A 13,180-nucleotide genomic window follows, 5' to 3' on the forward strand; every position below is an offset into this window, starting at 1 on the left:
CTTAATTATATAATTTTTAAGAACTAGAACCGAAACCGAAAAAATTATAAAGGTTCCAAGCTTTGGTACTAATCTCATGAAACAGAAATACTGTGTGGCTATTTTAAATATATTTATACTATAAAAGTATATTAATTTAATTTAGAATTATAGAAAGCTATACGGTTTAATGACCGGTGTATAAATCGTTTAGGTATGTTTAAATGTGTAAAAATGTTTAGGTTAATTCTTATTAGTTATAACATTAAAATTACATATTTCTTAAAAAGACAAATTAATTGTATTCATTTTGTAAATTGATTGAATTTTGTTAACGTTTACATATTATTATACGTAAACATATCTAACCTATATAGAACAATTAATGAAAGAAAATTAAATTAAAGATTTTTTTGTTTAAACTTTGATTTAATATTGGCTATAGAAAATATTACAAAAATGTTAATGATAAATATTTCTGTTTTAGTATAAAAATTTAATTATGCTCATTTTTGAATATCTTATACTTTTAATAGACCTTATTATATTTATAGCAATAGAACACGAAAAAGTAAAATTATTTTACCAGAAATGTTAGTATAACTATCTAATATTAACTCACTCAATTCAAGTATTTAATAACTTATAGACGGTTTCATTTCTTGGACATTTTCCCAGATACCTGTAGAGTAAATTATACCGTGAACTGTTTTACTAAACGAAAAAAAATGACAAACTTAGATTGACGTTAAATGACTTTTTGATAAATATTTGCGTATTTAACTATACCGTTGTGATCGCACATATACTTATTGTTTTTTAATGCTAGGGACTGCATAATATAAAATTAAATTTCAAAAAAGTTATTTTATTATCATATACTAATAAGTTATTTGTCAAAATCAGTGGCGTAACCAGCTGGTGGGCCCGGGCTTACCTACTTTTTAAAATAAATTTCATGAACACGTATGTCATAAGTTTTTATTCATACTGTGAAATTTTATTTTAAAATTAAATTTGTACACGTAATACACGGGTATTCAGTGGCGTAGTTGAGAATGTTTCATGGGGGGGGGGGATGAAAATAAATCTGTATGGCAAACTTGTGGGGGCAATGCTTGTGAAATTCAGTATCACAATTTAGTCTGATATTTTTTAATACAATGATAATATCTTCAGCAAGGCTTACTGCTTCTCTTAAATCAAGTTTTTCTTTTTGTAGCAATTTACACAAAGGTAATCCAAAAAAAAAACCAATTGGAAAAATATTTTTTATAAAATAAAATAAATTATATTTATTAATTACTATTTAGTTGTATAACTTGTAAGGATACAAGAAATTCTGAATCAATAGTTTTTAATAGTATATTAACTTACGTTGCAGTGGAATCATTCCAATTTTCTGTACCTATGATTCAACTACGAATGCAAATAGTTCATTGAAATCTGTTACCGCATCATAATACTGCACCCATCGTGTAGCACACAATCTTTTTAAAGTTTTAACCTTAGGATCCTCATTACTATTTTCAATGTTGGTTAAAAGAAAATTTTGACAATTTGGTGTATTAAAGAAAACAAACTTTTACGGATAAGTATTTATAACCGGATTTTTTTTTTTTAGTTTCGTAATAATTTAAAAGTTTGTATTCGTGCTATTTGTAGGTTTAAGACAATATATAAATACAGCTCATGAAGGGGGGATCTATCTCCCATATACCCCCCGTAATTACTCCTCCCTGCGGGTATTTATATATTAAAATTATTTATATTTTTACTTATTTATTATATTTTTAACACCGATAGAAGTACATCGCGTTTTTATCTACTATTTTTATATTGCATTATTGTATGGTAATCATTAACTGACGGAAATAAGAGATGTGCATCGTCGTTGCGTACTTTATACCTTTATTACTGACTCTATTGTTCTAGTCTCGCACTGTCGCGTGCCGTTTGTACTTAGTACGTGATTTTTAATTTTGTGTTCTTATTTATCTATAATTAAATCGCGAATTTTTATGTAAAAACATATTTTAATGGATGTATGCACAATCACGGGAGAAAGAAATGTCAACGTATCATAGTACAAAGAATCTGAATACACAATTTTACTTCATATATAAGTGTATATTCAAAAGTGGCAAGTTAATGAAAATAATTAACTCGAGTTAAGTTAAGAGAACACAAGATCGATAAGTTAAAAGTTAACAGTTCACAATTCATAAATTTAACTCGATAAGTTAAAAGGAAAAAATATTAACTTAACTTAGTTTAAAAAAAGGTAATCTACTTTTTTTAATTAGTTTATAGATTACTTAAAAAGTGACTGTATTCTTTAAAAAGATCTAATTTCTTAAATTATAATGAACAATTTGAATTTTTTTATCATAACATACAACAGTGACGCCGAAGTGTTTGAAAAATACATTGACATTGTACATCAAGGGGATACTCACTACCGTATTTATTTATCTTTATAGTTAAAATTCTCTATAGATAATATTTCTACGGTCAATACCCAAAGGTGGGTCCTCAACCTACAAAATCTAATATAACATCTGATGTACAGTGTATGCGACCATTTTACTTTACACAATTATTTAATTTTTATATTAATATTTATATATAAACGAAAAATTTCAAAATTTTTTAAATTGATAGATAAGATACATCAACTGTGAAAAGTTAAGTTATTTCAATTAAACTAGTTAAGTTAATAAGTTAAACAAAAAATTAACTTTTTAACTTAACTTTAATTTTTTAACTAATTAATGCCCACCTTTTTTGTATATTCTGATGTTTAGAAAATATATGTATGTGTCAGGGTTTATTCTAAAGCGCAGTTGGGCTTATTTTGCGTATTTGGAAAAGGTAGATGCACACTTGATAATAAACTTTTGTGTAATTGATTTTTAATTCAATGTTGTTTAGTGTTATTTTATACATTACATTATGATTTATAAACAAAGTAAAAAGGAAATTCATTAAAAAATATTAAAAAAAAATACTTTGAACACGAATGTAAATTGTTTTATATCTTTTAAATACATTACATTTTAAATTACTTCACATGGAAGCTACACATTTTATCATTTTCAACTATAATTTGAGATCATAGTTCTATTTTGATAGGCTTATTTAAACAAAATGCGTACCTAGTTGATAAAAATCCTTAGAATAATTCCTGGTATGTGTTAATTATTTCCATGAATTAAAAATTATGTTCATTTCAACTGCCGCAATAAGACAGGCGTATCCGAGTTGTGTCCCAGATAATTTCTATGATAAAGATAACATTGTGAAACTAATTGGGTAGGATTATAAAAACAATAACATACAAGTTTGATTCGATTAAAAAACCATAACATACTAAATTATTAGTTATTATTATTAGTTCGGTTCGACCACTCCAACAATAAAACCTGTAACTTACAAGTACTGATACCAGTGCCGCAACTAGAATTTTTGAGCCCTAGGACAAAAGATTATTTAGGGGCCACTATCTAGCATCACTGCACCAGGGTTAAAATAGTGAACACATTTATTGGAGTCAGATAAAATTCAACAAACAAACATAATCTTTATTAAAAAGTATTTCATACATGTAAAACATACTTTTTAGTAAAGAACAACACTTTTTAATATCCATCATATTAATTTATTATAAATAAAAACACATGAACAAATAAGTTCATTATAATAGAATAAAGTTATACAATTTATAAAAATAATATGATGTTAATATTTTAAACAAATTTCATCTTTCTTGCTTTCAAATTAGAGAAATCTTTAATTAATTTGTCTGTTTTTAATTCTGAAGTCCGCTTTTGTTCTATATTGAGTATAGCAATGTTTGAAAGTCGATTTTGGCTACAAGAATTTCTTAAATAATTTTTTATAATTTTTAATTTCGAGAATGACCTTTCAGCCGTTGCTACTGTAACTGGCAGTGTTAAAAATATTGTACAAGCTACTAAGATTTCCGAGTAACTTGTTGCTATATCATTGGTAAGTATAAAATTGGCCATTTCATTTATAGTTTTTAAATTTTTATTTTTTATTAATTCTTTTAATGATAAAATCTGACCAGTAAAATTAGAACTAATGTCATCTTTATACATTTGAATAAAATCATATGACTCCTTTACAATATTATCTTCTCTTAAACATAAGAGATTATTTGGATTAAGAAAATCAAATGTAGTACATACATTGTCCATTGCTTTAAAACGAATATTAAGTTGCATTAAAACAGTATCTATAATAGGATAAAATACTTTAATTTTAAAGTTTTCTGTTGTTATAGTTAACCACCTATCTCCATCGACTTCATCAAAATGTTTTTTTTGCATATATCTGACGAGGTTCAGTATATGTAACAGGTAAGCTCCATCTCAAACACAATGACTTGGCATTATTTACTATAACTTCATAATTATTTCTCAATTCATTTATTAAATAATAAACATCTTTTAATCTGTCTCGTGCATTTTGTAGATTCATATCTCGTTGTAACATTTTTGAAACACCATGAAGTGGTCGTAATATGTTTTCCCAAACACTCAACATCAACACAAATTGAAAAGATTCCATTTTTTTTTGTAAAGATTGAGCTTCACTTCGTTCGTCAGACTTCTTACTGATTAAACTTATGTTAATCAATGACTTAAGTACATCAATATATCGTTGTTTAAGAGCTGAGACTGATTCGTGTCTGGCTTCCCACCGAGTTGGACATATTTTTTTCAATACTTTCTTTCTAATTTTGCAAGCAAAGTCTTCACTGAAAGCTAACGTGGCTCACCGAGGAGCGCTAGAACTAAAAAAGTTAAAAATAGCTTGAACAGTGGCAAAGAAATGATTTGCTACTTGAGTGCTTTTGGCTGCATCAGAAATCACCAAATTCAAATTATGTGCGCAGCAATGAACAAATGGTGCATTTGGTGCCACTGACATGATACGTTTTTGGACTCCACTATTACTGCCACTCATAACAGATGCACCATCGTATCCTTGTCCACGACAGTTTTTCACGTTTAGATCATAAGATTCCAAAATACTAAACAACAGATTTTCATAGTCAGCAGCACCATGTTTTTTTAATTCAAAAAAACCTAAAAAAGATTCTTTTATTTCAATAGATTTTTTATGGTAATCAATCACTACATAACGTAATACAACACTTAATTGATCTTTTTTTTTAATGTCTAAAGTAGAATCCATTATAATAGAAAACAATTTTGAATCTTTTATTTCTTTACATAATAAACGGCGAAGTTCAACAGCTAATAAATCTATAATTTCGTTTTGAATTTTCCAACTTAAATATTTTGTTTTTAGACTCTTATTATTTAACAATTCATATAAAATTGGATCAAATTCAGACATCAGTTTGACAGTTCTTATAAAATTACCTTCACTATAGGATTTATTTTTTCCACTACCTTCGTTTCCCCTGAGTGCTGTATTACCTTCAGTCAAGTACAAAATTATTTTGATTATTCGGGTTAGTACATTTTTCCAAAAATCTGCTTCTTTGGAAATTTGTTCTTCCGTATGTCTATTTATAGTTTTATTCTCTGACCAATGAAGTCGAACACTACTGGCATAAATATGTGTTTGGGATTTTTCATGATCATTAATTTTGTCATTCATGTGATGCCAGTCATTTATCCCTACAATCCAATTGTTTTTGAATCCTTTTTGGTTTCTGTTTGCAAACAACCAACACGTCTCACAATACACACGGTTTAATAAAATAGAATAACAAAGCCATAATCGAGGAATTTGTAAACCTGATTTTGTTGTCATATTGTAATAACTGGCTGAAAATTTTCTTAAAACTCCACTACCATCTGGTGAGTAAGGAAAGTTAATAATAGGTCTGCATGGACCATAACTCACTATACTGTATTTCATATCACTGCTTATAATATCTTCAAAATGTCCACGGTCAGTAGGATATTCAGTTGAAAAATCTAATCCTAAAAAATTATTAGTTTATTTATCATATTCTGAGGATAGTGGATTTGTATCTAAATGCATATTTTTATAAGTGTAGGGGAGGCCCGGAACAATTGTAACATTTTTCATAAAATTGCTTATATCTGCAAGAATTTTAAGTATTTTTTATTTATTTTACTTTTAATATTTAAAACAAGTTGTTACCTTTATAAATATGTAAGTATTAAACCCAAAATTTTTAAAGTTTTTACATAAATGAAGAATAAAAAAAAAAAAGTTGTTACAATTGTACCCCGAAGAGGGACAATTGTAACAGAGCTAGGGACAAATGTAACATATTTATATTTTTACTTTTTTATTATTATAAAACTATTATAATTACCTTTAAATAATATGAAATATATCTTTGGTAACATTATGGTTTAGTAACATAATTGTTGACTTTTTTTATAGCTCTTATAGCATAACTAGGTATATATAACAAACATGAAAATGACTTTTTTTAATTTAAAATTTAAATAAAAACATAACATAATATCATTAAATAAAATGAAATATAACATTATAACTTAGTTTACATAATGGTTTAAAACATAATTGTTGACTTTTTTATAGCTTTTATAACATAACTAGGTAGGTAGGCACAGACCTATACCTAAACCTAATATAAAATGTTACAATTGTATCCAGATAAACTGTTACATTTGTACTCAATCAATATTTGTCTAAATACTTAATTCTTAAAAAAATTACTGATAATTAAATACAATATAATTATTGAATATATTAAATAAAATTATAAATAAATAATATATAAATATTTTGAGAATATTAAAAATAGTATTAACTATCTCATGGTGACCATCAATAATTATGTATTTCTTACTAACCTATGATATAAATTTCTATATTAATTATAGTTTATTAAATACAGCCATACAATTACCTTGGGTTGACGTTGACTCAAGTTGGTAAGAACTATCTTCGAATTCTACAGATTTCGAGTTTGAAATAACAGTTTCAGAAACTGGAGATTGAATAAATGACAAAATACTTCTATTCCCTTTAATAGATTTTTCTTTCTGTTTCAACATTTTTCTTGCTCCACCGGACAATCTAATTTTTTTCATCGGTTGTTGAGAAGATTCCATTATTATTATTATTAATGTACAAGTGTACAACATACAATAATAGTGAAGAACAGAAGTCAAACTAGTCACTAAGTAAATAACTAATAACTAATAAGTTATATAGGTAATCGCACAGTCGCACCTCGCAATGCTCGCTGTACGCAAATGCCAAAGAAAGAACGCGATGATTTTGTTTAATACTATTCCGAGTGTTCCTACAATGCTAGCCACACTTGCAGTCGTCATATTATTCATTTATAGTATTTATACACCGTATGTCGTATGAATAGTTCTTATATAGTTATATAGGATTATCAGCGCGTGGCGTACTGGCGTGTCACAGTCAAAACAAACAAATCGCTAGATAGTCCGTCGTGGTGACGTAAATAGCGGGATTCCCGTTAAAATTCCAACAAACGATAATAATAAATCAATGCCGGACTATAATAATTTTCAGTCATCAATATTTTGATAATTACTGTAATAGTGTAATAGAACAAACATTTTTAAAATTAATTTTATCTTATACAGTATACATAGTTGTCACAAATTCTCACAATTCAGTAGGTATTGCTGGGTATATAAAAATTAAAAATTGTGAAAATTATAAATAGGGGCCACAAAATAGGAATGGAGGCCGTTCCCCGGGGCATTGCCCCGGCTGCCCGGGTGGATGTTGCGGCACTGACTGATACACTTGATAATCTTAAAAAAAATAACATTATTAACATTATTATTAGAATTAGGATTTATATGTATTTGCATGATTTTTTCCTCTAATCCAAATTGATTGGCTTTCGGTATGCCCACGATTTGGTTTATTGCCGATTACTAGAACCATTTTTTGTTCTATATTTTTGCATATTTTGAACATAATATATATAATTGTATATTTATAGATTTTTGAAAATCTTGTTAATTTTGTTAATTTTTAAACTTAAATTTTCAAATATTTATAATATTGTTAATTTTAAATGGTATTTATTTAATGAACGTTTATTTTTCGAATCGCAAATATAGTATTTATAGGTTAGGTCAAACAACCGATATAATTATCCATACATTATTTAACGACGTAATTAATAGAGGTCTGCACGAGCTAAAAATATTAAGTTTGGTCCAGTACGGATTTTCCGTTGACGTATAAGGCTTGTTTCACAGCTGCCCGTATCGTCCGATAATTACATTATTTATTATAAATTATATTTATATTATATATAATTAATATAATTATTTATATTGAAAGTCATACGCGCCGAACTGACGAGGGCGCGTATGGGTTTATGCGATCGGCGCATATGAGCTTAAAAAATGTTAGTTGAAAAACGCCACGTATGAACATTCGGTTGTGAAATGGGCTTAATGCCTTAAAAGTATTTTTCAAAACCCGACTAGGTTTTAATGAATATTTTATAACTAAAATTTAATTTGTATACAAGTTTTTTACATTCTGAAAAAAACTGGCTCGGACCGTAATAGATTTAAAAATTTAAAAACCCGGTCCGGGGTCCGTGTTTCGTTTAAAAAAAGCATAGCTCGGCCTGGATTTAAATATTTTAAGGGCCTGACCCATATATGTATCTAGTACTTATATTGTAAGACATTACAAAAGTATTTCATTTCATTAGTACTATTTATAAACTATATTAGTATAAAGTAATATGTAATATAATAATTATAAGTTATGATAAATAGTAATTCTAGAAATAATAAAAATTTGTTTTTGCATATTTTGGTAAATAAAATGCATATTATATAATTTTTTATTGCATATAAATCCTATCTCTAACTATCATATATTTATAAATATATTGTCAGTATTCTCTTATCAACATATATCCAATATATTAGATTTTTTAATCATTTATTTTATTTATTTACCATATACCAGTGTTCTAATTTTTAAATAATAATTATATACTATATAATATATATATATTTTCTGTGTTCTAATGTATAGATCACTAACAGTCCTCACTTTGTAAAAATAAGAAGGAAAATGTTTCTTTTTGTATGGACCCCTACTAGAATAGTACTTGTAAAATCGTGGTATCCAATTAGTGTACTACCTGAAAAACACTAGGACCTAACTAGTGTAATACCTGAAAAACACTGGGACCTTACTAGATGAATTAAGGGTCTTGAGGACCTCACTAGTAAATATCGGATAAGGCGTCTCCCGAATAATTAATAACATTTGGTTGCTACCTCGGACGTCTAGCACGGTCAGCTAAACTAGACTGGTGACTGTCATGTGCCATGTGGCAAATTTTCAGTAAGTCTGCTTCAACGGCATGGTTTTCATGAAAACGACTAAGGTTAGGTTAGTACTAATAAAGTATTAATCAATTATTACTCGTAGTTTCTGTACTAAAAACTATTACATTATCATTCAAAGCATAGTAATAATATCAAAGCATGAATATTATTTTATTTTAACAAAAGATTGTTACCTATTTGATTTATAATCGGGATTCAAATTAATTAAATTGATTCATTTAAATAAAAATATAGATAGACATAAATATAAATTGTAAATCCACGCTCTACTTATAATATAATATTGCAGACTTTTACAGCCAGTAGTTTTTGAAAAATTAAACGTTTTTCAGTTCCACTGGGTCTTTTAAAAACCATTGCTGAAATTATTTCCAATCATGATAAACTAACAGAAATCATAAATATCTAATTTTTGGTTCAAACACGAGTAGACCAACATCAGATAAAAATAAGTTAAACTTAAATCAACAGTTAAATATTAGCATTATTGATATTAAATCAACTTGTGACGAAACCAGTGGCGTACATAGTGATGGAGCCCCCTAGGCCCAGGCCCATAGTGAAATTTCAGATTCAATTAAAACATATAATGCATATTGCTAAATTATATAATTATATATTTATACGATACCATGGCCCGTACCTACTATTATTGTTGTTGTTCTATGAAAGTATGTTGTTTTCGAGGTATAAAATTAACGTTACTGACTGATACCATGGTTCTCCAGAAATATATTTTAAAATTAGTTTGTTTATTCCATATTTTGATGAGTTATCTATGTCATTAACTAACAGTTTAACAAACATAAAATAGTTCTTTTAAGTCTTCATCATATTGAACCATTTTATATGATTAATTCTAACTATATTGATGTATCAGATGCAATTACTTTTTACCAAATTGATTTTAAAGATAGCTATGGAGAAGTAAATGGAAACTTTTTTGTTCATTTGACAGCATTTCAAAAAAATGCTATGAAGCTTTAAAAAAATGTAACAAAGATGAATATTCAACAAAATATGTTCTGTTGAAAATATTATATACCATACCTGTTACTATTGCATTTATTGAAAGTTGTTGAAAGGAGTTTTTCAACACTAGGTCGACATAAAACATTTTTGAGATATCACTAAGGCAACGTTAGATTTTCAGGCCTTTGCGTTGATGACGATTCATCGTAACATACCCCTTAATGTTAAAGAAAAATTTAATATTTTAATTTAAAAAAATAGAAAAATGAATTTTACATAATATTAAGTCAAAAACATTTTAAGTCACACTTTCGGAGAAAAATGCTTAATTTATTATGTATCTTATTTAATAATAAATATATATTAATAAATTTAAATTTATATATTTGTATCATTTATGTCATAATTAAAACCACCCGTTCCCTAAAAAATTTCTAGTTGTAGCTATAGTGGGGGTAAATTGATGAAAATAATTCCTATATGCACCACAGGACGAAAACTATACAACCGTCATTAGTAGGGTTCGGGACTTGTTGCATATAAATTGTAGGAAATATGCATGCACATATGCACTAAAAATAACTAAAATATGCGTAAAAATATGCAACTAAAATTTTTTTTATTAACAATTAAAAAAAAGTAATTTATTAAATTTTTAATGTAGACAATTCTTTAATTTAGTTTATTTTACTGTGTATGGTTGGTTTAATTTTCTTCGTCTTCTCCTACAGCGAAAAGGAAAAACTTTAGTATTTTATATAATATTTAAATTATTTTTAAATATAAAAATAATTAATTGTTTATCTGTAAAGTTTGACTGTACAATAAGACATTTTCTGATATTATCAAATTTAAATGTACGGCGATTGTTGGTTAGCATATTTTTATAAATCGAAAACGACCGTTCCACATCCACTGATGTAATCGGGGCATATTTAAAATATACCAAGTCATTTAATGTTAAATCTTCAGGTAAACCCTCAAAACTTTCCTGGTCTCCAGATAAAATATTTGAAATTTTAACCATTAATATGTATCCCTCATTTTTCTCCAACACAGTTTCTACTTTTGTTTTAACCGTTTTTCCTTGAGCTCCACCTATTTGAGTTAATTTTATTTTTGCGTCCCTCACTATCGAAATAGAACTGGCAAGTGTCATGTTTTGTTCTTCAAGACTCTTTATTGCGTTTGGTAAAAATGAAAAGTTGGATTTTATAAATACAAGTTGAGTTTGAATATGTTTTTTTTTCGATGTATTTTTGTGCTGTCTTTATTGATATTGCATCATCTTTGTTCAATGAGTTTACCATCGACTTTATAATTTCAAAATGTTCGCAATAATAAAGAGCAGCTTGAATCCACACTCCCCCCTCCTCGTTAATACTGGTTCAGGTGGCAGTGATAATAATGGAGCAATATCTTTGAAAATTTAAACGTGAGATGGAGCTTTTATAAAGATTTTTTTTACGCTAGCAATAATTTTATCGACTTCAGGATTTAGAATACGAACGGTTTCAGCCTCTCTGTGTAATCCGTGAGCAAGACATGTGGTATGTATCATTTTCGAATACAATGTTTTTATTTATTTTGCAGACTTAATCATATATAGGGCAGCGTCAGACAAGAATAACAGAATATCGTCATGTTTAACACCGTCAGGCCATAAAATATTCATTGACTTATCGAACAATTTAAAAATTGTTGAATGATTTACTTTTTTTAGCTCTTCCACGTTTAACAAAAATATTTGACCAGGCCCATTTTCTTCGAGTGTACCGATAATAACGTTAGCTACAAATCTACCAGTTACATCTGTGGTTTCGTCGATGCTTACCCAAATTTTTTTTCCATCAACATACATTCTAATTTTATTAATTGTTTGATTGAAAACATCGTCGACGTAACCTTTTCGCAAAGTTGACTCAAATGGAATGTCTTTTCCCGTGTATTTAGACAAAAATTCTCTGAATTTAGGATTGTTTAATTTATTTAAAGGAATATTACCGGAGAGCAAGGTATTACACAAATCGTGGTTAAAAGAACTTTTTTTTAGAAGTCATAGCAATAAAAACTAGTTGTTGTGATTTATTTTTCATCTGATCTTGCTTACGTTTTACAGCTGATTTATGTTTTTCGGTCTTCAAATGTTGAGTAACCAAATATCGTCTATCTGTATTTATTTTTGTTTCACAAAATTTACAAAACAAAATTTTACCATCACTTGAAAAAACATTTTCCCCAAACTCGGATATATATTGTTTAATACGCGAATTGTTCATTATTTTCAGCATTTTTAAAATAATTACGAGAACTATAAAATAACTACAAGAGAATAACAACGTATAAAAGCCACGGAGCACGAAAACAAACTGAAATACTGAATGGTGAATACGTATTTTCCTTTACTTACTCAAAACGATTTACGATTTAACAATAGTATACACAGAAACAATTTTTTAGGTATTTCCCTAAATGCCACGTCCAGATAATGTTGTTATTATCTCATATTTATAAATAAACTGAGCTATACTCCAAAACAATATAAAGTATAGGTATATCCTTAGTTGTCGTGTTTTGTGATGCGAATTATGCGAAGATTTGTTCTATGAATAGGTATATTAACCGACGCATAACAAATAAACAAATAATATTCATCTTTAAAATAAATTTGAAACAAAACTGCGTAAATATGCTATAAAAAAAAATGTAATTGCCAAAATTTGTCAAATATGCATTTTGCCTAGAAAACAGCAAGTTTTTATACCTTTGGTCTATTTAAGTAGGTCGTTTTTTTATTTTCCCGGTAGAAATTTCTGACTCAATCCGACCCTGCAAGTATCCATGGTTATATA

At 27.6% G+C, this 13,180-nt stretch overlaps 3 protein-coding genes across 3 annotated transcripts; all 3 read right to left on the minus strand.

Moving 5' to 3' along the window:
* Positions 1–3,725: 3,725 nt before the first annotated feature.
* Positions 3,726–4,133, minus strand: LOC112690118. The gene has a single exon (XM_025564043.1). It carries the CDS (start codon positions 4,101–4,103, stop codon positions 3,729–3,731), a length of 375 nt encoding a protein of 124 aa, XP_025419828.1. The 5' UTR covers positions 4,104–4,133; the 3' UTR covers positions 3,726–3,728.
* A 181-nt stretch (positions 4,134–4,314) lies between these two features.
* On the minus strand, positions 4,315–7,314 carry LOC112690005. The gene is made up of 4 exons (XM_025563898.1): positions 6,893–7,314; positions 5,339–5,966; positions 4,787–5,041; positions 4,315–4,621 (listed from the first exon to the last, which is right to left on the minus strand). Exons 1-4 carry the CDS (start codon positions 7,128–7,130, stop codon positions 4,315–4,317), a joined length of 1,428 nt encoding a protein of 475 aa, XP_025419683.1. The 5' UTR covers positions 7,131–7,314.
* A 3,810-nt stretch (positions 7,315–11,124) lies between these two features.
* LOC112690006 lies at positions 11,125–11,513 on the minus strand (the record flags this gene model as incomplete). Its single annotated transcript, XM_025563899.1, has 1 exon — positions 11,125–11,513. A coding segment is annotated over exon 1 (363 nt), but the record flags the coding sequence as incomplete, so codon positions are not given.
* Positions 11,514–13,180: the final 1,667 nt, after the last annotated feature.

This window comes from Sipha flava, unplaced genomic scaffold (genome assembly GCF_003268045.1).
Source record: "Sipha flava isolate LNK unplaced genomic scaffold, YSA_version1 48_pilon_pilon, whole genome shotgun sequence".
NCBI lineage: Eukaryota > Metazoa > Arthropoda > Insecta > Hemiptera > Aphididae > Sipha > Sipha flava.